This window comes from Oncorhynchus nerka, linkage group LG22 (genome assembly GCF_034236695.1).
Source record: "Oncorhynchus nerka isolate Pitt River linkage group LG22, Oner_Uvic_2.0, whole genome shotgun sequence".
Classification (NCBI taxonomy): Eukaryota; Metazoa; Chordata; class Actinopteri; order Salmoniformes; family Salmonidae; genus Oncorhynchus; species Oncorhynchus nerka.
This window is the reverse complement of record NC_088417.1, coordinates 65662834-65689387: the sequence shown is the minus strand read 5'-3', so window position 1 is coordinate 65689387 and position 26554 is coordinate 65662834. Positions and strand designations below refer to the sequence as shown.

The 26554-nt window shown below is 41.7% G+C and overlaps 1 protein-coding gene and 1 long non-coding RNA gene across 4 annotated transcripts in view; one reads left to right on the top strand and one right to left on the bottom strand.

The window, feature by feature from the left end:
- LOC115105509 (delta-sarcoglycan-like) overlaps nucleotides 1-26554 on the top strand; it is a 325069-nt gene that overhangs the window by 231233 nt on the left and 67282 nt on the right. For 2 of the 3 annotated variants that reach the window (XM_029627635.2, XM_065007320.1), the window contains exon 2: nucleotides 17372-17557. In XM_029627635.2, coding sequence (XP_029483495.1) covers nucleotides 17372-17557 — 186 coding nt within the window. Of the gene's footprint in view, nucleotides 1-5657; nucleotides 6020-17371; nucleotides 17558-26554 lie in introns of those variants that run through there. The other variant, XM_029627634.2, reaches the window with a different exon arrangement.
- LOC115105511 (uncharacterized) lies at nucleotides 23774-26045 on the bottom strand. The gene is made up of 3 exons (XR_003859872.2): nucleotides 25746-26045; nucleotides 24977-25348; nucleotides 23774-24865 (listed from the first exon to the last, which is right to left on the bottom strand). It is a non-coding gene; the product is annotated as an uncharacterized LOC115105511 (long non-coding RNA).

Genomic DNA, 26554 nt, shown 5'->3' with positions numbered 1-26554 from the left:
GACTGTCTGATTGGAATTAATTGCTTTTTTTTCTAAGCTTAGCAGACACGTCCTCGACAAATCAAATGGACTGGTCATGGATTTTGATCCCCCCCCTACCCTTGTGCCTTCAGAATGTAGACTTTTGTCTGATATTTCCACAGCTTTAAGATTACCAAGCAAGGGTATTTAGCGTTCTCATATTTCACGTCGATCTGATGGCATCACTCCAGATCCTCCAGTGATACATCCACCCCAAGCTTATCCGATATCAGCTTGATTACATATCTGGAAAGGTCTCCTTTTTCCTCGTATTCTGGTAGGGACAATATTTTGTCTCAGTTTCTAGCTGGTACAGTACATCTTCTAAGGTTGGTAGCTTTACTTCCAAAAGGTACATTGTGTTTTTTTGTTCGTCCACATGCCCACCCTGTATACATGAAAGCCTCTGCTTTCCTTTCGAGCAAATCTACTTTTTTAACAACCGATTAACAGTTTGTGTGTTTTGGTGATCATTGAGAGCATTTTAGCTATCTTTTCATGGATATCCTTCAGCTCTGCATTGCTCTGATTTGTATCTCCAAGTTCTTTGTTTTTTCCTGTAAGGAAGCCATTTTGCCCACAGATTGGTTCACCATTATATATAACTGACTGCTCATTCACTCCCGGTTGCTTGGGGATATATTGATCTATCGATTTTAAAGGATTAATTTCAACTATGCTGTCTGGCTTCAACATATAATCACAGTGTTGACAGTACAAAACAGAGCTACTCCCTCCACATGCATCCTGTCGGTACAAGCATGCTCCTCCGTCTCCTTACTGGGGATTGAAAGTGATTGACTTTCAATCGCCAGTAATTACACCAGTAAATGAATCAAACACAGTGAGTGACCAGAAAAAACTGCAAAGCCAGAGGGCCTGCATGGGACCAATGCTGGGGAAGCCTAGCTAGTTAACATAGTTACAGATGTAGGATCTTAATTTCACCAGTATTGTTGCAGCAAAATAATCCTGCAGCAACAGGATTTGAGAGTAATGTTGCATGATTGGTGGATAGGCAATAGAGCCCCACAGTGGAGGTGTCATAATACCCATTAAACCTAGCGGTCAAACAGAGAAATGGTTCCAATTGTTTTTCCACCATTCATTTTAGAAACATTTCAAATAAGGGCTGTGTTTTGCGTAGTCTTACCCTGGCGTGACGTTTTGATAACCGTGTAAATCTCTTTTGGACAACAAGACTTTTATCAATATATTTGTCTCTATTTACTCTCAGATTCAAAAATGCTAATTAGCATCAAAGTAGACATCATGCAAAACAAAAAATCCCTGCAAGCTCCTGCACGTCATCTCTAGCTGACATCTTTGCTAACAGGTATTGTGTCCACTTAAAACTTGTACAAGACAGTTCACAGAATTGTACATTTAAAGAAATGTAGCAAATTTATTCATTACTACATTTAGCTAACATTAGTTAATAGTCAATCCAGAGATTTTTACCTTTGCCTCGATTCGGCAGTCTTATCCATATCATCATGGCATTTGTAGTGCTTTATGATAGCCACATTAGCAGCTAATTGGCGTTTCATTTTTGGAGGTAAATACAGGTGAATATATTGATCAGTCACCTTGTCCTAGAGAGATTTATCAAAACATCACATCAGGGTAAGCCTACACGAAACACAGCCCTTATCTTAGGAGTTTCTAAAATCCCCTACGGGAAAATGAATGGTGGAAAAACGATTGGAATCATTTCCCTGTTTGTCCACTAGGTTTCATGGGTATTATGACCCATGTGGTAGTCTATTAGCTGGTCAACATTAGGTTTCATAAACGTGCAATAATTTAATATAAACGTGTGTAAGTCCGGGTTTTCAGTGAATATATGTACATCACAACGCTGCGCAGGAAAATTCTCAGCAACAAAAGAGTGATCAAATTATGTTCCAACATCTGTAGTTAGCTAGATTAGCTGAAAAAAGAAAGATTGGCTGACATGTACAGTTGAAGTCGGAAGTTTACATACACCTTAGCCAACTACATTTAAACTCAGTTTTTTACAATTCCTAACATTTAATCCGAATAAACATTCCCTTTCTTAGGTCAGTTAGGATCACCACTTTATTTTAAGAATGTGAAATGTCAGAATAATAGTAGAGAGAATTATTTATTTCAGCTTTTATTTCTTTCATCACATTCCCAGTGGGTCAGAAGTTTACATACACTCAATTAGTATTTGGTAGCATTGCCTTTAAATTGTTTAATTTGGGTCAAATGTTTTGGGTAGCCTTCCACAAGCTCCCCAAAATAATTCGAATTTTGGCCCATTTCTCCTGACAGAGCTGTGTAACTGAGTCAGGTTTGTAGGCCTCCTTGCTCGCACACGCTTTTTCAGTCCTGCCCCCAAATTTCCTATAGGATTGAGGTCAGGGCTTTGTGATGGCCACTCCAATACCTTAAGCCATTTTACCGCAACTTTGGAAGTATGCTTGGGGTCATTGTCCATTTGGAAGACCCATTTGCAACCAAGCTTTAACTTCCTGACTGATGTCTTGAGATGTTGCTTCAATATATCCACATAATTTGCCTCGTGATGCAATCTATATTGTGAAGCGCACCAGTCCCTCCTGCAGCAAAGCACCCCCACAACATGATGCTGCCACCCCCGTGCTTCATGGTTGGGATGGTGTTCTTCGGCTTGCAAGCCTCCCTCTTTCTCCTACAAACATAACGATCGTCATTATGGCCAAACAGTTCTATTTTTGTTTCAACCAACCAGAGGACATTTCTCCAAAAAGTACAATCTTTGTCCCCATGTGCAGTTGCAAACCGTAGTCTGGCTTTTTTATGGTTGTTTTGGAGCAGTGGCATCTTCCTTGCTGAGCGGCCTTTCATGTTATGTCGATATAAGACTCATTTTACTGTGGATATAGATACTTTTGTACCTGTTTCCTCCATCATCTTCACAAGATCCTGCTGTTGTTCTGGGATTGATTTGCACTTTTCGCACCAAAGTACGTTCATCACTAGGAGACGGAACGCATCTCCTGTGGTATGACGGCTGCATGGTCCCATGGTGTTTATACTTGCATACTATTGTTTGTACAGGTGAACGTGGTACCTTCAGGCATTTGAAATTGATCCCATTGATGAAACACACTTGTGGGGGTCTACAATTTTTTTTCTAAGGTCTTGGTTGATTTCTTTTGATTTTCCCATGATGTCAAGCAAAGAGGCACTGAGTTTGAAGGTAGGCTTTGAAATACATCCACAGTTACACCTCCAATTGTCTCAAAATATGTAAATTGGCCTATCAGAAGCTTCTAAAGCCATGACATAATTTTCTGGAATTTTCCAAGCTGTTTAAAGGCACAGTCAACTTAGTGTATGTAAACGTCTGACCCACTGGAATTGTGGTACAGTGAATTATAAGTGAAATATTCTGTCTGTAAACAATCGTTGGAAAAATTACTTGTGTCATGCACAAAGTAGATCCTAACCTACTTGCCAAAACTATAGTTTGTTATCAAGGAAATTGCGGAGTGGTGGAAAAACAAGTTTTAATGACAACCAACTGTAACTATAGGTATTCAATCACATATGATTGTAATAGTCAGCTAATGTTTTGACATTTTCTGTTGGTTTAATAGAGTAGCTCTATGATCAGACGATAATCGAATCCTTTCAATATTGTGATTGAGTGCCCCATAATACCATATTTGATGAATTGTGAAATCATAATCGTGACACAAATAATCAGGGAATTACAGGCCTATATTTCAGAAGTAGAGCAGGTGTTTGGAAGGCAAATAGCGAGAGAGGAGTGAATGTTGGTAGAAGAATGAAAACCGGTGTTTATTCATGATGACATCTGTGTCACAATCCATATTTACCAAAGCTCCATGTGTTTGGACCAGCTCTAAATCCTGTTGCTGGAATCTCACTCTAATTGGTTGTTTTCAAACACATGTCAGAATAAAGAAAGAGCCCTGGGAGGATCCGCAGCCAATTCTAGCCCAGATATACACATAACAGGTTGGGGAATTGTCTCCGAGGTGAGATTCACACAACAACACAATAAGACCAGGAGTAAGCAAATGCTTTCCCCTCCTGAAACTCAGACATACTCTTGTTTTGGTGTTCTATCTCTTCTATCCCTGGATCGTTCCACCAATTCGGTGCCTTTTAAGAAGTATAACTTAAAAATAAGGGATTTCACCTCATTTGAACATTCTGTGATAAAAAGCAGATGTTCAACTTAATTTAAAAAAGTTTCCCTAATAAATGAACATAGTTAGTGTCTATTAAGTGCCAAATAATGTAACCAGGTTGATTGTAACAGGGATTGTCGAATTCTTCTTAAAAAAGTCATGAATCTCCTTGTGACAGGCTTGTTGTGTCCTACAGGGAGGGGCAATTGAATGCAAGCTTCACTTTGTTTTATTAAAACATTTCTAGTCTCTCTATCTACAGTATGGATAACAGGGTTGATATGTTATGCTCAACCCACTCAGTTTTCCACCAGAAAATTGCCAAAAATAGTACATCCAGCTCACCTACTTTTTAATATATGATTTGACTATTAGATATTCAATGTTTCTTTTGAAAAAATATATATTTAAAAAGGAATAGTTTCACCATATTAGAATGAGAGTTCAGCTCACGTAATAGGGTTGACCTTGAAATGAGGGACAGACATAAATTAATCACTAATCACATGATCAATGATAATCTTCTGAAATTATTTTGTCAAAGCAGACAAATAACCAGGTCTTTACAATGAATGTTAAACTTGGAGACATTTTGGAATTAAGTGGGTTAAAATCTTCCTAGAAGTGACACAGGGTTGATGGAGGGATATGGCAAAATGCTCAACTTCAGAACTTTATCAAGCCTATATTCATATAAAACATCTGATTTATTGTATTATCCATGGGGTCTATATTAAAGGGCACTTCATTTAACATAACAGGCTTTTAAAATTGTTTTACAATTCCTACTTAAAATATAAAATGGACGCAAAAGGCACTCATTTCATGGAACACCCCCGTCTTCACAGCTTCCCCTTGGAATCTTTAAATCTTTTGTTAAAACAGGGAAATAGATCTCCCCAGATGTATTCAAACAGCAGGCGACATCCTCATCAGCAAGTCGAAAAGCTGAGGAGTGTTGTCTCTCTTACTGCAGGCCTGTTAGGTATTTCCCTTTATTGAAAAAATGATAATCAACCAAAGCGGTTGAAGCCTCATATCACCAAACAACAACAATAACAACACCATGCATTCCCTGGTGTCCGTGGGCCGTCTTCACTGACCACTTAAAATGCTGAACGGGCTGTGCCTGTTAAACAATGATTACTATTGTTCATCTGCTCTGACCACACTGTGGGTATGGCTGGTAGGAGGGAAAAAAGAAAGTGCTGTGTAGGAAAAGCTTTGTGGTTATTTCCTCCCTTGCTAGACAGACTGGCAGGCCACAGCATATTAAGTGGAGGAGGGGAATGTATTTTTTCTATTCTTCCAGTCCCTCTTTCACACACACACACACACACACACACACACACACACATACACATACACACACACACACACACACACATAAACACACACACACACCGTCAGAAAGGCTTGTCACAATCCAGGCAGCCTTGCCTCTTTAACTTCCCACATGTGTCTGGGCTTCTAAATCTGTCTGGCGACCATAAGGCTGTAACTCAGCCCTAGCAGCCTTAGCAGAGTGGTGCAGAATCTCCAGTCCCCACGAGTAGCAGAGCAGAGTGGAGTAGAGTAGCCTCCAACGAGACCTCTTGGATAACGGAGTGTGCGTAGTGTCCAGGAAATACCTCACGACTTGGGCAGGGACATGTTATTGGAAAAGCTGACAAGGGGGCTGCCTGGAGTCTGTCATGCAGCTTTTTAAGAGGAGCTCAATCTCCTTTTATCTGCCTGACACACCCTGATTTAGTGAGAGATCACTGAGAGCCCTGAGTGAGAGACAGAGAGAGGGATAGGAGAAGGAGAGCAAGACAGGGGGAGAGGTATGTTTTTTATTTTCCTGTCTTTTGTTTTACAGGGACTTTTGAGTTTGCTACTCATAATGTTGAGTGATGGAATGGGGAGTAGGCGTGAAGAAGACTGCTCTTTATTTAGAACACTATTGCATCATTGTTCGGAAGAAACTAAATTAAGTTTGCCCTTCTCTTTTGAAAAGAGTCATTTTAGTTTGTCTCAGTAACTGTTTGTTTTTGGTTCATGTTTTTCCCAGCACTCACAAAAGTCTATTTTATAACCATTGTTCAGGGAGACCTCTGGACTGAGGCGGGGAATGTACCGTATGTGTTTCCAGGAGAAGTTACGGAGGCGGATTGCCCAAACTTTTTCTGAAAAATTCATTGCATAAAGATTTTCAATGGTGTTGCTCTGTAACTCTCTCCTCACAGCCGCTAGCGATCGTACGCTGGGACTGACTTGCCAACTTCACCATATCAGTCCTGTCGGCATTATTTTGTTTCAATTACTTTGCCCCTATGGGATACATGTTCCTATAAATAAGTAACTTACCGTGGAAAGAGTTCAGGCAGCAGGCTTATGGTTGTGGGGATCCACTGAGAAGAGTTACATACTTTAGTATGTAGTTTCAGCAGTGTAGGAGGGGGTTGGGGCTACTCGTATGTCTATGTGTGTGGGCTGGGTTCGGGTGGGGATTGGCGGTCTTTGAGACCCTTCCCAATATAGTGTTGTGAACAACAGATGCTGTGTGTCCATTGGGACAGTCCTAAACCCTTATATAGCAACGAGGATCCAAGCAGGTGTTGAGTGTTTATTCGCGATGTTGATATTTGCTGTGCCACGTGAGTCAAAGGCAGAGGGGCGGGTGTCAGGAGTAGAAGAGGAGGTGTGATAATTAGCTATTTCCTCATAGGGATAAACACAGCCAGGCAAGCATTGACCTGACATGACAGAGATGGGGACAAATGTTGTGTTATTCATTCTGTATAAAGTTACTGAATAAAATCACCTAAAGATCTCACGTGCACAGTATTGCCTTGGTATGCAATCTCAGCTGGGCATTGCAAACTCTATTGTGCATTGTACTGTGCATTCCTGTATTTGTAGTGTGCAAACAAGCCAGATAGGTGTTCTTTCCTCTGTATCAAATGTGTATGTAAATCCTGTGAGAATCAACAGCTCCTTTCCAGTCTGCCCCAGAGACAGCGCTTGTTGAAGATGTCTGAGTTTTTCTCAGAAGGATCTGTGCCAACGCTCAGTATGTAACACAGACACACTTCAAAATGAGAGCTCCTTCTCATCTGCTTAACATTTAGCTAGACTGTGTACTGATGTTTTCTCTGCCCACTGGAAATCAGAGAGAGAGAGAGAGGAGAGCAAGAGAGGGAGAGTAGAAAGAGACAGATAGTGAGAGAGAGGAAAAAGTGAAAGAGATTGAGGGGAAGAGTGTAAGAGAGAGGCAGAGATATGCTGAGTGATAATGTGTGGATTATACTTTTGAATAGTTACCACATGATTCCCAGTGCTTCCCAGTTGAGTTTGGCAAGATGCTACAAAAGTAGTTCCTGTGAAAACGTCTTTCCACATCTTTTTATATTAGTGTTGTTGATATTCTTGATATTCTATTCTTGGGAGACGTTTAAAAACGGGCATATTGAGAGTTCTTTTTCTTTTTCTTTTTGTTTAGTTCTGGCAGTTTGATGAGTAACATATATCCTGGCTTGACATTGTGCAAGCAGCTCCTCCATCGGCTGTTTCTTGTCACTCTCCAGATCATTAGGCCTTCATTAGGGTGCACCAACTCACTATAAAATATAATTGGGGCGCAGCAGTCAAATCCAATGGTCCTAAAGAGTCACTCACCCCTCTTGGAATGGGCTCATAAAGTTTTTATGATGAAGGCATTAATTGAGTCATATTGATCACTTCCTTTAATATTAATTCCCTAACTACAACTAGTCACCCGATGCCTTTTAAATAGGCATCATCTGCCTGCACAGGTTATTTTTTGTCTTTAAATAATCAATATACAGTTTTCCTGACTGCTGTGCTGTTTTTAAAGCAATGCAAAATACTACTGAGTCTCATTCAGATCACTTGAGGTAGAGTGCAGTTCTTTTCTTCATATAACACCAAAGCTTTCAGAGGTGTTTCTCTCTGTAAGTGTATGGACACTAAGTATAGTTGCATGTGTTGTCTATGGCGCCTCTCAGTCCTTCTCCCTCCTGACAGTTCCTTCCTGAGTACACGGCAAACAGGGTCAACTCTGGCCTCTCTCTCTTTGTCTACTTTAGTCTGCTAAGTCCTGTTATTGAGCAGAATGACTGATTGGTATAAAAGGTAATGGTTTCAATGTATAGAAACAGTCTCCATTGTGGGATGGTACTGTGCCTACTAAAGAGCCATAAGTAAAGGATAAGGAGGGAACAATAATATATGCCATTGGGGCGGCAGGTAGACCGAAAGGTTGCAAGATCAAATCACTGAGCTGACAAGGTAAAAATCTGTCTTTCTGACCCTGAACAAGGCAGTTATTAACCCACTGTTCCTAGGCCGTCATTGAAAATAAGAATTTGTTCTTAACTGACTTGCCTAGTTAAGTAAAAGAAAACAATTTATCAGACACTTTTATTCAAAGCGACTTACATTTATGCGTGTATACATTTTGGCTGGCCCCAGGAATCAAACCCACAACCCTGGCGGTGTAAGCGCCATCCTCTACCAACTGAGCCATACAGGACAACCATGCCCTTCTCAAATAAGGGTTTCATGTCCCACAAGACATTTGGCCTCGCAGACATCGCATTGTGCAATTTTGCGAAGTGTAATAACAGCCTGTTATGTATACAAAGCATGACCTGCGTGCAGACTGTACCATCATCTGTATATTCTTTAAATATGACAGCCGACCTGGGTGGAAGTATTTTTTTTTAAACATTAAGTTTAGGCACTCATTCCAAATGGTTAAGGTAAGGGTTAACGTTTGGGATAGGGTTTAAATAAAAATAAATAAAAAACAGTGTCCCCAACTGGGATCGAACACGCAACCTTCTGATTCATCATCCCCATCCACAATGTGCTAGCAAAACCCAAGCATACTTGATGGTAATAGCGCTCACTGTTGCCCCTAGTGGCCGATTCTGAAGGCATTTCCAGACATCCTCAGGACATGGATAGACGTCCAATTTCACCTGGCTACAGTATACTATAAAATGCTATACTACACATGATCAAGGGATACTACAGTGCGTGGTGTAGTATTCTCCAGTATACTAAACAATTCTAAAGTAAGCAATACATTATCAAGGGATACAGTGGGTAGTATAGTATCCTCCAGTATAATACAAAATTGTGTAGTAAGTATTACACATAATCAAAAGATTCTACAGTGTGGATATAGTATTACAAAATTCTATAGTAAGTACTATAATATTCTATAGTAAACTGTATTATTTTTTAATGTGGGTTACTTGGGAAATGTTTTAGGTTTTTATCAGGGTGCTCCTGAAAATAATTGGGATTGTGTTTTGTCTAATTCTACTGTAAGCACTATGCAAATGCACACAGGGAAAGGGAGCAATACTTGGCTCTCTGAGTAATATTTAGTGATTTTAGTGGTGAGAGAACTAGTATGCCATCTGGTTAAAGACAGCTTTCAGCTCCTGGTGTTTCATATTCTCTGGCTCCATGCTAACCATTTAATGTAAGAGATGGGCATGAAACAACAGTGGGTATCTATAGTTATTTATAGATAGCTGATAGTTGTTTTTCTATATTTTTCATAACATTTTCATTTCATGTACTGTTTTTGCATGGCATGTACTGTATACAATTTTGATTATAAGCTGAAATGTCAGTATACCGTCTCCCGCAACATGTGTGAATGTCACAATATTAATGAGCAACAGACTCATTTCAATACAGCCTTCCACATCATAGCCCTGCTCCAGAGACTCTTCTTGGATGCAATTGTTGTACACTGTTTACACCACAGTGGCTGTGACCTGTTTTTAAAAAACTGCCACAGTGCTTATGACAATCTAAGGATTAAGGTTTTAACCTCTCACAGTATAGAGAGCAAGCGAGAGAAAAGATTCCAGCGCAGAGAAATGCAATTTTCCATCACTGTCTTTTCCCAAGGGAGGGAGGCGATAGGAGGCGAGGGGTGTTGTGCGCCTGACTCCCTCTGACCTGTCACCACATTATAGGCTGATCTGTGGGAGGGTTTCTCTGCTCCATCTTTCTCTCTCTGCTCCTTTTCTCTCGCTCTCTCTCTCTTTTCCCATGTCTTAATCACAGTGGGGCGCTGCTCATCTCAACCCCTAGCCCATGTAATTCCCCCAAAACATTTTTTTAAGTAGTGTCAGTTTAAAGTAGATTGAAATAGTTTGGCTGAGATCTACTTTGCTCTGCTCTGCTTGTGGTCGCTCAGATATGCAGCGAGACCTACAGTAAATCAAATAATATTATGGCAATTGTAGGGCTTTTTAACTTGGTGACCTAAAAATCAATACATGAAGAGAAGTACATTTGGCCTGTACTGCAACAGCATTGATGTTTCTTCCCAAACTGGTCTCAGAGCATTTTGTATGATTCTGTAAGTAAATCCGAGATGCCCATTTTATTTTTATTTTTTATTTCATCTTTATTTAACCAGGTAGGCTAGTTGAGAACAAGTTCTCATTTACATCTGCGACCTGGCCAAGATAAAGCATAGCAGTGTGAACAGACAGCAACACAGAGTTACACATGGAGTAAACAATAAACAAGTCAATAACACAGTAGAATGTATTTATTTTTTATTTAAAAAAATAGTCTATATACATTGTGTGCAAAAGGCATGAGGAGGTAGGCGAATAATTACAATTTAGCAGATTAACACTGGAGTGATAAATGATCAGATGGTCATGTGCAGGTAGAGATACTGGTGTGCAAAAGAGCAGAAAAGTAAATAAATAAAAAGAGTATGGGGATGAGGTAGGTGAATTGGGTGGGCTATTTACAGATGGACTATCTACAGCTGCAGCGATCGGTTAGCTGCTCAGATAGCAGTTGTTTAAAGTTGGTGAGGGAGATAAAAGTTTTAGCTTCAACGATTTTTGCAATTCGTTCCAGTCACAGGCAGCAGAGAACTGTAAGGAAAGGCGGCCAAATTAGGTGTTGACTTTAGGGATGATCAGTGAGATACACCTGCTGGAGCGTGTGCTACGGGTGGGTGTTGCCATCGTGACCAGTCAACTGAGATAAGGCGGAGCTTTACCTAGCATGGACTTGTAGATGACCTCGAGCCAGTGGGTCTGGCGACGAATATGTAGCGAGGGCCAGCCGACTAGAGCATACAGGTCGCAGTGGTGGGTGGTATAAGGTGCTTTAGTAACAAAGAGGATGGCACTGTGATAAACTGCATCCAGTTTGCTGAGTAGAGTATTGGAAGCCATTTTGTAGATGACATCGCCGAAGTCGAGGATCGGTAGGATAGTCAGTTTTACTAGGGTAAGTTTGGCGGCGTGAGTGAAGGAGGCTTTGTTGCGAAATAGAAAGCCGATTCTAGATTTTATTTTGGATTGGAGATGTTTGATATGAGTCTGGAAGGAGAGGTTACAGTCTAGCCAGACACCTAGGTACTTATAGATGTCCACATATTCTAGGTCAGAACCATCCAGGGTGGTGATGCTAGTCGGGCGTGCGGGTGCAGGCAGCGAACAGTTGAAAAGCATGCATTTGGTTTTACTAGCATTTAAGAGCAGTTGGAGGCCACGGAAGGAGTGTTGTATGACATTGAAGCTCATTTGGAGGTTAGATAGCACAGTGTCCAAGGAAGGGCCAGAAGTATACAGAATGGTGTCGTCTGCGTAGAGGTGGATCAGGGAATCGCCCGCAGCAAGAGCAACATCATTGATATATACAGAGAAAAGAGTCGGCCCGAGAATTGAACCCTGTGGCACCCCCATAGAGACTGCCAGAAGACCGGACAACTTGCCCTCTGATTTGACACACTGAACTCTGTCTGCAAAGTAGTTGGTGAACCAGGCAAGGCAGTCATTAGAAAAACCGAGGCTACTGAGTCTGCCAATAAGAATATGGTGATTGACAGAGTCGAAAGCCTTGGCCAGGTCGATGAAGACAGCTGCACAGTACTGTCTTTTATCGATGGCGGTTATGATATCGTTTAGTACCTTTAGCGTGGCTGAGGTGCATCCGTGACCGGCTCGGAAACCAGATGGCACAGCGGAGAAGGTACGGTGGGATTCAAGATGGTCAGTGATCTGTTTGTTGACTTTTCTTTCGAAGAACTTAGATAGGCAGGGCAGGATGGATGTAACAGTTTGGGTCCAGGGTGTTTCCCCCTTTGAAGAGGGGGATGACCGCGGCAACTTTCCAGTCCTTGGGGATCTCAGACGATATGAAAGAGAGGTTGAACATGCTGGTAATAGGGGTTGCGACAATGGCGGCGGATAGTTTCAGAAATAGAGGGTCCAGATTGTCAAACCCAGCTGATTTGTACGGGTCCAAGTTTTGCAGCTCTTTCAGAACATCTGCTATCTGGATTTGGGTAAAGGAGAAGCTGGGGAGGCTTGGGCGAGTAGCTGCAGGGGGGGTGGAGCTGTTGGCCGAGGTTGGAGTAGCCAGGAGAAAGGCATGGCCAGCCGTTGAGAAATGCTTGTTGAAACTTTTGATAATCATGGATTTATCGGTGGTGACCTGGAAAGTATGACATTACCTTGCAGGCTATCTCTGCAGTAGACTGCAACTCCTCCCCCTCTTGACGGAAAATGTTATAGTTGGGTATGGAAATCTCGGTGGTCTTCCTAAGCCAGGATTCAGACACAGCAAGGACATCAGGGTTGGCAGAGTGTGCTAAAGCAGTGAGTAAAATAAACTTAGGGAGGAGGCTTCTGATATTCACATGCATGAAACCAAGGCTTTTTCGATCACAGAAGTCAACAAATGAGGGTGCCTGGGGACATGCAGGGCCTGGGTTTACTTCCACATCACCCGCGGAACAGAGGAGGAGTAGAATGAGGGTGCGGCTAAAGGCTATCAAAACTGGTGGCCTAGAGCGTTGGGGACAAAGAATAAAAGGAGCAGATTTCTGGGTGTCGTAGAATATATTCAGGGCATAATGCACAGACAGGGGTATGGTGGGGTGCGGGTACAGCGGAGGTAAGCCCAGGCACTGGGTGATGATAGGTGATGATGGGTGAGGTCACCGCATGTGTGGGAGGTGGGACAAAGGAGGTATCAGAGGTATGAAGAGTGGAACTAGGGGGTCCATTGTAAACTAAAACAATGATAACTAACCTGAACAACAGTATACAAGGCATATTGACATTTGAGAGAGACATACTGTACAGCAAGGCATAAAGTAATCACAGGTGTTGATTGGGAGAGATAGATAAAACAACAGGTGAGACAACAACAGCTAATCAGCTAACACAACAACAGCAGGTAAAATGGTGATGAGTAGGCAGAGAGAGTCGGATTAACTACACACAGGGCCTGAGTTCGCGGCTGGGGCCGACAGATAAAAAATAAATAAACAGAATGGAGTACCGTGATTAATGGACAGTCCAGTAGGCATCAGCTATGTAGCCAAGTGATCATAGTGTCCAGGGGGCAGCAGTAGATGGAACAGGGGAGCTCCACTACGCTAGCGACACAGCGTTTAAAATTAGTAGCGTTTGCTCCGACGGAGGCCAGTTGAAGGCACAGCGGATGGAGTATTCGTCGGCAGACCAGTCGTGGTGGTGCGGCGGGGCGCCGTGTCGACAGAGAATCCAAGCCAGATGGCGAAAGAGGTATTGTGGAGTTTAGTTTGCCAGCCGGGAGATGTGCCTGGCTCACGGCTAACTGGTGCTAGCTTCGTGGCAGTGGCGTTAGCCACTATATCCAATCGGTAGTAGCGGTGATCCGGTGCCAAGGTCCAGAGTTTACAGCAAGGATTCGGTGGAGTTTTGGGCTCTAGCCGTGTATGAGTGGGGTTCGGGTGAACAGCTGAGTAGGCCGGGAGGTGGGCCTCAGGGAATAGGTTCGGTACTAGGTGCCACGGTGAGTGAAAGCTAGCTGTGAGCTAGCTAGCTGCGAGCTGCGAGCTGTGAGCTAGCTAGCTAGCTAGCTGCAAGCTAGCTGTGAAGATCAGAAGTAGTGGTCCAGGGATTACGGCAGGAATCCGGCGTTGTTGTGGAGAGACAGTCCGATATTAGTAGACAGGCGAGTATTATCCAGGCTAAAAACAGGGCTGATATCTGTGCAGAAGGTAAAAGCCGCTAGCAGTGGCTAACAATTACTAAATAGCTTGTAGCTGATTCACTGGTTAGCTTCTGGAGATTCTTGAATGTGTTCTAAAATTGAAAATAATAGCGATTCCGTATCACATTGGGTGAGGCAGGTTACCGGAAGGTATAATCGAATAAAAAATCGAGAAGAGATTGAAAATAAATTGAAATATATATACAAAAAATACGAAAAAATACAAAAGTACACAAGAGGACAAAACAAACACGTCTTCACTGCTACGCCATCTTTGAATTTAGTATGATATGTTAAGTTTCGTATGGTATGTATTCATTTGTGGATGTCCAACACCCATTTTGTATGATATATTACGAATTACAATTCGTATTATATGTCACAAATTTGCAAAACATACATCAAATTCTAGTTAGGTTGCTAATGTTAGCTAGCTCGCTAACGTTAGCTAGGCTGGAGGTTAAGGATAGGGTTAAGTTTAGGAGTTAGGTTAATAAAAGGTTAGGGGAAGGGTTAGCTAAATGGGTTAGGTTTAGGTGAAGGGTTAGTTAACATGTTAAGTCAGAGCAAAGTAGCTAAAAAGTAGTAAGTAGTTGAAAAGTTGCTAATTAGCTAAAATGCTAAAGTTGTTCATGATGAGATTCAGATGTTTAACCTTTGGGTTGCTAGGTGTTCGCGTTATTAGGCCCAGCTGCCTGCCCTTACTACCCTCCTTTCCTTTTTGCCTTAAGCAATCATTTGTCTTATCTAACCATACCAACTGTAACATATCATGGATGTCGTACAGAATTATACGAAATTCTCTGAGACCAGGTTGTTCTTCCTTCTTAAATCAAGTTGAACTTGAGTCTTTGAATCCACTGGTATTGCACCCTCTGTTCTTGAACATGAATACAGATTTTTTTAGGTTTGATCTTCAGAACGATTAACTTCAGTACATGGGCCCTGAGATAATCAGAACACCATTAGACAATGATGTTCAGAGGTATCTTATCTAATTATGTTGGAGGGCATTCTAAGCCAAAAAAAAGCCAGTGAGGGACACACTTACACACCTTGCCAAGTTTCCTTAATCAGGTTTGTAAGCTTTTTGACAAGCAAGGAGTGGCCATTTTGAAAAGCTGGCTCTCCTAATGTATGTATAAGAGACGATGAACACAGAGCATGTTGAGCTCTTAAAGTATTCATTGTGCCCTGCAGACAGCAATGGTTAATGATGGGCTTCATGGGCTTCAGACCAGCATTAGTTAATTAATTCTGTTGATTGTGTAGCTGGAGCTCAGTTACTTATGACTCATTTCGAGAACACTTTGTTAGATTTGGAGCAGACTCAACACTCCTTAAGTTGTTGACTGTGATTATATGACCTTTAAAATCGATATAAATTAGCCATACTTAGCTACTTTAAGTAAAGTGGAACAGTGTTTCCGTGGAATAAGACAATAAGGAAAAGAATATGGTGAAGATAGACGTTAGAAATCTTGTGTGGTGAAAATGAAGATTAGGACTGCTTGTGAATGTTAATTAGTTAAAAGGGGCATATGGCACAATATTTTCTTCCCATAATTGTGCATATACAATACACTCCCCCTTAAATTTGGACAGAATGGAAAACTGGGGAAGAAGTTGACAGATTCTGGTACCCGATCCACACGTTGTTTATAAAACAGAGTAGTGGAGAGATGCCCAGTGATTTGGCAAGAGAGAAGAACCAACAACATTCAGCAATGCTTGGATTACCTCTAATTGGAAACAGACTTTGTTTTGTGCCACTGTGCTTTCTTTAGGCTCCTAATAACAGAACAGAGTCCCCCCGTTGGACAGTAGCTATATAGTCAGAGGAAGCTCTCATAGGGCAGTGCTCTGGTGGGCCTCCAAATGTCCATGTATTTTTCCTGGAGCATCAGTTTTTCCTTCTGCGCACCAGTCCCTTTATGGGTGTAAAATACCATGATTTAAACTGTAAGCTGCCTCAATCTTTCCAATCATTCTGTATGTGGGAGTTCTTCCCCATCTGGAATGTGTGGTGAGAGATGACGCTGTTGAGTTGTGTATGAGTTGACTCTGTGCTAACTCAGTGTGTAATACGACATGAGGTTTATGTGGCTGATGTACAGAAAGATGACACTCCAGGGGGTCACACAAAGTTATGATTTATCGATGGCCTCCAACAGGGTTATGGTTAATACTCCAACAGTGATGTTTTACAGAAATACAGTACTGCTGTGTGTAGATCCTGTCTCTTACTGTCTGTTTGTTTCTGTACTGTGTATTGTGTACACACCACCTGGGGATGCTTACAACTGTATCCACATTCATTTTTGTTATATCGCCAGCCCACCTGGTGAGAGTCACTGAAAGGAACCCTCTACCTCCTATTGTAGATTGTGTGTTGCTCTTGTGTAGTACACTGGGGGTCCCCAGCCCTAGTTCTAGAGATCTACAGTGTCTGCAAGCCTTGGTTCGAGCCAGTACTAACACCCCATATTCAATTAATCAAGCTCTTAGTCTGTGTATGTACAGTTCTGCTCTAAACTCAAAGTTTACTTTGGAAAATGTAAGATTGATGCCAATCTGGAGATGTGCAATAAGTGGTAAACAAAACTTAATTGAATGTAATTGAGTATTTGGTCCTGTTTGAAATGCAACAGTAAAATCAAATTTTTTGCTGACTGGCTTTAGAGTTTTCACAGGGGCTGTCTCGTGTCATTTGTTTCAGTTTGCGGTGAATGTGTGTGGTTGTCAAATGTGATTGGCTTTGGTGTCGGAGCCAGCCATTCCTAGCATTGTAGACAATAAATTATTTTGTACAGAGTTATAAGGCTATAATTATGGTGCTTGAAGTGAACAATGTCTTCTCCCACTTTACAGGCAGACAATTAGAATCATCATTAATGGACACTATCAGCTCATCAATGGTGCAGAGAGAGAGTAATGGAGATATAGAAAGCTTATGGGACAATGAGTTCGGAATCAAACTAACTAAATTGTATTTTATTGTGCTCAAACTCAATGGCTGACTATGGCTTCAACAGTAGGGCCAGAATGTACGCTTTTGGGAGTGTGATAGTTTCAGAATACATCTTTTTTACTTTCAGGAAGTCACTTATCCTCTTCTTCTTCTCTTGCAGATGACCCAAGAACAGTGCACTCATAGGAACAATGTCCAGAGCTCAGAGAAACCACACGTGTACAAAGTGGGGATTTATGGCTGGCGGAAACGTTGCCTTTACTTCTTCGTGCTCCTGTTAATGATCCTGATCCTGGTCAACCTTGCTTTAACCATCTGGATACTAAAGGTCATGAACTTCACCATTGTAAGTCCTCCTCCTTACCTGCTTTTTACTTGGGATTTGCTTTTATGACTGTGCTCTAGGGGAATTGATTATTGTATTTGCTTAGAAGTGTACTGGAATAATAGGGTTTTTCTCCATGGGGGGCTATAATGACAGGCCAGTAATTACAAGCTGTGGCGTTTTAGCCCGCCGCCTTAATTTTCCCTCACAGTGGTCGATCTGCTACGGTGTTAGTCCACGTAGCTAACTCCATGCTAGCGGTCTCTCTCCTCCCCTCTCTCCTCCCCTCCTCTCGCCTTCTCTTTCTCCCTTCCTTCCATCCCTGCATGTTGTTAGTTTCCGAGTACCCCACTGTTCTTTTCTTCTCTACCTGAGAGAGTTCAGTTGAGGGCATGTTTAGTATTCAAGTGCAGCCGCCTCAAGGTGCCCGTCTGGAACCAATGACACTGTCACTTCCTGCACAGTAGAGAGGTGACATCAGCACAGGATAGGGGTGATATCAGCAAAGGAGAGTGGTGACACCAGGGCCATACACTACATTAGATTACACATGTGTACCATTCACCTCAATTCCATGTCATACAGTACTTAGCACTAGACTGTAGAGTTTGACATACATTTGCACTGTGTTTCTCTGAATATCTGGAGTGTTAGTCTGGAACTCAAACCCTTTGAGCCATGTCGTTTGAGGCTGCTTTTTGCTAGATAATCCTCAGCGATGAGTCAGACACTCAAAGCAAGGCAGTTAACACACTGTTCCTAGGCCATCATTGAAAATAAGAATTTGTTCTTAACTGACTTGCCTAGTTAAATAAAGGTAAAATAAATAAAAATACTCAAAGCAATTTGGATGTCTGGTGTGTCCGACTGCATAGTATGTTCTAGACGCTGAGTGGCTATATTAAGGGTCCTAACCTTTATCCAAATAGATCCAAGTGGGATGTGATATCATGGTGAAAGTGATCCAGCTAAATGCCTGCATAAACCTTAGATTTTACCATCATCCTTGTAGGGAAGAAACTATAGCCCCTTTAAAAGCTTCAAACATGGAAGATCAAATATCTATCTTAATTTTTGCCGAAGCTACATAAGTTCCACAGCCTATGAAACAGTCCACTATCCCCCGGATAACCCCTAGAAAGGTGTTGCTGTCTCATGTTCCTTAGACGGCCTCAAGGACATAGATTGTATGGAGAGTGATTGAGGACAGGCCTGGAGATCCATGGATGCAGAAGAGCAGGTGTCTGCTTGTCAGATTTATGTTGCATTTAATTGCTCCGAAGCCCCACCGTACTGGATGACATGTCAAGGATGGGTTTGGATGAAATATTCAAAGTCTTGAGTTACAGTGAGACTGTGAAAATGAATGTGGAGAGGAGGTGGGTGTTGAAGGGACACACACACACACACACACACAGACATGGGAGAATGGTCACACTCATATACACAGGCCTGCAGGGCAGATTCACAATTAACTATTGGGGAGGAAACAATAAGTGTCAGTTGAGAGACTGGAACTGGTTGTGTTTAAATGACAGAGTTGGTGAGGTCTCTGCTCCCCTTCAGGCTGTCTTTTTACGTGTTTAGAAATTGCAATTCTGTGTCTTAAAAGGACAGCAAAGGAAGTAGCTAGCTGGAGTCAGAGTCCAGTGACAGAGCAGGCTTGATGCCAGACCAAACAGATTCAAACATTAGACCATGTCTCCTCAGACTCCCACTCTACCTCTGAGACCTAGTGCTTGTCTGCCAGCATTTAGAACTCCTCGTTGTGTTAAATGGGGATGTTCTAATGCAAGTGAAACTCTGGTCTAGACTGAGATAGATTAAGGTGTACTGTGCACTCCTTGCCAATGTAGCACAGAATGACAAAGTTAATGGGGAAACGGAGACAGATCTATTGGCAGTAGTCCTATCTGGGTTGCCCCGGTTAAATTCATCACATTGTACTGTTCTGGAGTGGATTCATAAGGCAAACTCCACTAACATCATGTGTCAGCAGTAATGGTAATTAGCAACACTGTCATTATTCCGGTTCTGCCTGTAAAACCCACTGTCATACTGTTAAACCTTCCTCATTAAGAGCAGGAAGAGAGATAAGTGGGGCATACCGATTCAGACTGTGTGCCCGAAGTCTAACCTTAAAGCATTGGTGCGTGTCAGAGACAGACGAGCCACGCAGGGTTACAGGAACCTTGTCTTCTCACCAACCACCTCTGCTTGCTGCTGCTGCATTTTTTAACTATGGGCAGAAAGGTTACCCAGCATTTTGACCTGAGAGTCGGAGGTAGTCGTCCTATTCAAACACAAGCCTGGCTGCTCTGGGCTCCATGCCAGGTCACCCTGCTCTGCTTGCCCTGACTAGGAGAGTCTGCTCTCTAATAGGGTGAGAGGGGAGCATGGGGGCCTCCCTGGAGCAGCTGCTCCAACCACACCTCCCAGCCATAGCCCTCTTTCTGGGGAGTGGATCACCACACAGGCCCGGTTAACGCTCCACAGGGCCAAAAGAAAAGCATTTCTTGTCTGGCCAGATACATGATGTATCATTCTCATCCCCTGTCCATTTAGCCATTCCCATGTTTTTGTGCCACCACCTCAACACCCGTTTGATTAGCACAGCACTCTCTGATGAAAGATAGAGGACATGGACAGAAAGCCTGGCAAATTCACGATTCACCAGTACCACCATTGACCTGAGAGTCAGAGGTAGTTCTCATTGTTCAGAAGTGAACTTTTCCTTTAATCCCCAGTACTTGACACCAGCCATTACCGAGTCATCGCCCATCTCTGTTTTTATTGGTGCTGCTGGTGCTCTCAGGCCTGGACTGAGCTAAGCGGGTCTGTCATATAAAGGGGCTGTGGAGCTTGTTTTTCTGTTTGTTTATGGTAGGTGGTGAGGGGCCAAGGAGGCAGTGCTAGATTTCTGCCAGACTGAAATGTTTAAAATTTTCTATTAACCTCCGAGAGGCTGTTTAATATGTCAGTGTGGCAAATATTTTTTTTATCCCTTGTCTCGCTCCACTCTCCACAGTCGTTCTCTCTGCTCTGTACTATCTACTATCTCTATCTCTCACATTCTCTCTGATACATTTTCTCTCATCATGGTACACCACTGCAGTTTGTCTCTAAGCAGCAAGTCAGAATTATATATTATATTATTATATAACTCATCTTGTGTTGCTTTCACTGGCATCAGCAGAAATGTCTATGCATTACACTGTATAGTTTTGTTTGTAATATATGTGACTCACCACCTGGATTCGGTCTTACGTAGCAAAATTAGATTTTCAGTATTTTTATATTGGATAAAAGTAGAGACTTGGAGCTACAAAATGATATATCATACACAACATTTTTGAGGAGCAATGGGAAATTAATTCTACTATGAAAGTTGATGCACTTGTAAACTCACTTTTTTAGAAAAGGGCCTTTGAATGTTTTGGTACCTATTAGAGCTCTCCTTTGTCTACACCCATTCATCATTGTTCACACCCTCATAAGCCAGTCCCACCCATCTCTATAAGGATTCACATGAGGTCATGTGCTAAAGATTAAAAGTGGTAGTAGCCTACAATAAGGAAAAATTCCAGGTAAAAATATTTAATAAATATTAGATGACGCTTACCCAGATACACTTGTCTAAATTGATGGGTCATATGAAAGAAATGCTATAACCCCCAGCCACATCCACTGGTGGAAAAAGTACTAAATTGTCATTCAAATTCCATATTAAACCAGACGGCACTATTGTATTAAAAAAATGTAATAATAACAAATAGCCAGGGGCACAATGTACTTTGTACTTTTTACACAATGTACTTTCTCCAAAGTACACAATCTTTGTCCCCATGTGCAGTTGCAAACTGTAGTCTGGCTTTTTCATGGCAGTTTTGGAGCAGTGGCTTCTTCCTTGCTGAGCGGACTTTCAGGTTATGTCGATATAGGCCTAGTTTTACTGTGGATATACAGTGGGGCAAAAAATTATTTAGTCAGCCACCAATTGTGCAAGTTCTCCCACTTAAAAAGATGAGAGAGGCCTGCATCATAGGTACACTTCAACTATGACAGACAAAATGAAGAAAAAAAATCCAGAAAATCACATTGTAGGATTTTTAATGAATTTATTTGCAAATTATGGTGGAAAATAAGTATTTGGTCACCTACAAACAAGCAAGATTTCTGTCTCTCACAGACCTGTAACTTCTTCTTTAAGAGGCTCCTCTGTCCTCCACTCGTTACCTGTATTAATGGCACCTGTTTGAACTTGTTATCAGTATAAAAGACACCTGTCCACAACCTCAAACAGTCACACTCCAAACTCCACCATGGCCAAGACCAAAGAGCTGTCAAAGGACACCAGAAACAAAATTGTAGACCTGCACCAGGCTGGGAAGACTGAATCTGCAATAGGTAAGCAGCTTGGTTTGAAGAAATCAACTGTGGGAGCAATTATTAGGAAATGGAAGACATACAAGACCACTGATAATCTCCCTCGATCTGGGGCTCCACGCAAGATTTCACCCCGTGGGGTCAAAATGATCACAAGAACGGTGAGCAAAAATCCCAGAACCACACGTGGGGACCTAGTGAATGACCTGCAGAGAGCTGGGACCAAAGTAACAAAGCCTACCATCAGTAACACACTACGCCGCCAGGGACTCAAATCCTGCAGTGCCAGACGTGTCCCCCTGCTTAAGCCAGTACATGTCCAGGCCCGTCTGAAGATTGCTAGAGAGCATTTGGATGATCCAGAAGAAGATTGGGAGAATGTCATATGGTCAGATGAAACCAAAATATAACTTTTTGGTAAAAACTCAACTCTGCGTGTTTGGAGGACAAAGAATGCTGAGTTGCATCCAAAGAACACCATACCTACTGTGAAGCATCATACTTTGGGGCTGTTTTTCTGCAAAGGGACCAGGATGACTGATCCGTGTAAAGGAAAGAATGAATCGGGCCATGTATCGTGAGATTTTAAGTGAAAACCTCCTTCCATCAGCAAGGGCATTGAAGATGAAACGTGGCTGGGTCTTTCAGCATAACAATGATCCCAAACACACCGCCCGGGCAATGAAGGAGTGGCTTCGTAAGAAGCATTTCGAGGTCCTGGTGTGGCCTAGCCAGTATCCAGATCTCAACCCCAGAGAAAATCTTTGGAGGGAGTTGAAAGTCTGTGTTGCCCAACAACAGCCCCAAAACATCACTGCTCTAGAGGAGATCTGCATGGAGGAATGGGACAAAATACCAGCAACAGTGTGTGAAAACCTTGTGAAGACTTACAGAAAACGTTTGACCTCTGTCATTGCCAACAAAGGGTATATAACAAATTATTGAGATTAACTTTTGTTATTGACCAAATACTTATTTTCCACCATAATTTGCAAATAAATTCATTAAAAATGCTACGTGATTTTCTGGATTTTTTTTCTCATTTTGTCTGTCATAGTTGAAGTGTACCTATGATGAAAATTACAGGCCTCTCTCATATTTTTAAGTGAGAGAACTTGCACAAGTGGTGGCTGACTAAATACTTTTTTGCCCCACTGTAGATACTTTTGTACCCATTTGCCCCAGAATCTTCACAAGGTACTTTGCTGTTGTTCTGGGATTGATTTGCACTTTTCTCACCAAAGTACGTTCATCTCTAGGAGACAGAACGCATCTCCTTCCTGAGCGCTATGACATCTGCGTGGTCCCATGGTGTTTGTACAGATGAACGTGGTGCCTTCAGGCGTTTGGAAATTGCTCCCTAGGTTGAACCAGACTTGTGGAGGTCTACAATTATTTTCTGAGGTCTTGGTTGATTTCTTTTGATTTACCCATGATGTCTAGCAGAGGCACTGAATTTGAAGGTAGGCCTTGAAATACAGCCACAGGTACATCTCCAATTGACTCAAATTATGTCAATTGGCCTATCAGAAGCTTCTAAAGCTATGACATCATTTTCTGGGATTTTCCAAGCTGTTTAAAGGCAGTCAACTTAATGTAAACTTCTGACCTGGAATTGTGAGACAATGAATTATAAGTGAAATATTGTCTGTAGACAATTGTTGGAAAAATGACTTGTGTCATGCACAAAGTAGATGTCCTAACTGACTTTCCAGAACTATAGTTTGTTAACACTAAATTTGTTTAGTGGTTGAGAAACGAGTTCTAATGACTCCAACCTAAGTGTATGTAAACTTCTGACTTCAACTGTAGGTATCAACTTCCTTATATTAAGAAAACCAGACGGCACAATTGTATTATCTTTTATTGATGGATAGCCAACACAGACATAATTTTCAAACAAAGGATTTGTGTTAAGTGAGTCTGCCAGATCAGAGGCAGTATGGATGTCCAGGGATGTTCTCTTGAGAAGTGTTTGAAATGGACAATTTTCCTGTCAAATTTTTTTTTCTTCAGTACTTTTGTTGTCAAGGATAACGTATGGAGTAAAAAGTACATTTATTTTCTTTACAAATGTAGTGAAGTGAAAGTTGACAAATATACATAGTAATGTACAGATACAACAAAACACTACTTAAGTACTTTAAAGAATTTTTACTTAAGTACTTTACACCACTGCCCAAATGCCTTCACACCAGAACATTAGCATACTTTATATACTGTTACACTTATCACAGTATTCCATACATAAGTGAAGGTCATGCAACCCGAGTTGAAACCTGAGTGAGATGCACATGTACAGTACATAAACAAATGCATTCGCAATATATTTAAGTGGTGGAGACTTGATATGGTCACATGATAATTTTATGGTCACAAAATCATGTTACGACCAAACATATGAATATTCTGCTAAATTGCGAAGTGGATAGTCTCTACAGAAGGTGTAAACGGTACAGCCAAATGGTTACTTGCATAGTAGCAATATCAGAAATAGATAGTGTCAATATAAATAAAATATACAGTACGTATAAGAAGAATAACGATAGTGATAGACAAGGTAGTTATATGCATACAATCAGGGGTAAAGTGGCTGAGCAGCAGAATAAAAAAAATAGCAGCAACATATGGCGTGTGTGTTGGGAGAGAGTCATGTGAATAGAGGCACTACAGATAGTGCTGTTGACTGGCCCGTCCAAACCATGCATGAACAAGTGAATCTATATTCGGAGAGTCTGTTTCTGTCCTGCCCTTGACTTTGGTGCAGGGCACGAAACTCCCTGATCTTGTCAAAAATATAGTTTGTCTAGCTGTGTCTAGGTGGTGCTTTTACAGGCAGACAATCTATGGAAGTAAGGATGTCAGCGTTGCGCAGCAGCTGAAACCTGGTCCTGACAGTCTGAACACTCCTTGGCAACAACACCATGCTCCGGAGCATTGACGCTGTGAAACAGGGAATAACAAAAAATCAGAAGACATTACAACCCTGGATAACATCAATTCACCTCCCAAGTTTAGATAAGAATAACCTCATAAAAATAATATTATTTTTACCTGACCCCTGTACTTCACATCACCACCAATCTCAGACAAAGTGTTTACTCTGGTATTTCTGAAGCGTTGCTTGATGAGGCCAAAGCACAAGTCAGGGGCAAACTTGGTGCGGCCTGTGATCTGGAAGTGAAGGTTCAGATTTTGGTTGAGCTTGTGCATGAACCACCAGGCACAATACCAGAGCACAAACTTGTTTTGGCCACTGCAGTTATCACAACTCAGGTCCACACGAGTTTTCCCAACTCCGTAGTTGGTGAAGAAATGGTTCATATAGATAATGACTGTGCTGCTGCCATTGCTTGCTTGGGCCAGCTCTCTTGTTGATGACTGTATGACTGGGAATTAGTGGCAGGTGTGTTCTACTGATTAATGCTGAAAGACAAATTCCAGATACAAGTATTTTAGCATTATTATACAGTAGATGTGAAATGGCATTCTGAGAACATCACTACACACAGTTCATTCAGGTAATGTTAGCTACTGTAGCTAGCCAGCCATCTAACGTCAGCTGACTAGCTAACATCTTTTGTTTAGACATGTCACGTTAACGTTAGCTAGAAAAATGTACTATAATCCCAATCCACAGAGTAATGTTACTAGCAATACAAACCAATTGTCATAACAAGCCAAATAACGTTAGGCTCATTGTTAGTTAGCAGCCATCGAACTCCAACTGGCTAGCTAAAAGAGAAGCTTTAGCTTGCAATGAAATCAACTTTCGGACAAAATTAGAAACGTATAATATATGAATCTGTAGCTAGATTCTTACCTGTATGGAAGAAAGCTTCATGGCCGACTGCAACCCCTTTTATAAGACATCCTGTGTTGTATCCGTTTAGTTTGCATAACTTGTTTGGCCCGTTGTTCCACTGATTTCAAAACGTGTTATGAAATGAGAGAGTCAGCATTGCATGGCACGATCTTTGTCTAGAAAGTAGTCCAGAAAGTAGTCCATCACAACTTTTTCCCACTGACCTTTGTCGATAGCGCCTGATAAATTCAGGGCAGCAATGTTATTGAGAGCAGCAGAAACATACTGTATTTGCAGTTCTCCATGGCTAACCTAATATCTTTCCCAAAACAAATGCAGTAGAAATTATTATTTATGCATGACGAGCAGCTCATTTTATAGACACAAGATGCAACACCGACCAATCCAAACTCATCTCTCGGCATGTCCAGCCCACTCATTATCTCAGCCAATAATGGCTAGCGGGAAGGTTGCTACCTTTTTCTGTGGCTAAACCAACTATGCTCGTAATTTAACAATTTTATTCGTACAGTATTTACAGATTTGATATTAAGTCACATGAAAGTTTACATGTTCAAGAAGACATTTCTGCCAAAAGAAAACGCATTTTGATTAAAAAAAGAAACCCAAAAGGCTCTCCTGTGAAGTTGTGACTTTCGACATATGCCTAGTTTCCTGAATCGGACCACATATCTGTAATTACATATACAACAAGCTGGAAGGCCACGTTTGTCATCATGTTGGTTTACCTGACAAATACACAGACATATGATTATTTGGTACTCTGGTCCTCATAATCAAAATCAACTACAGCATGACAGACCTGG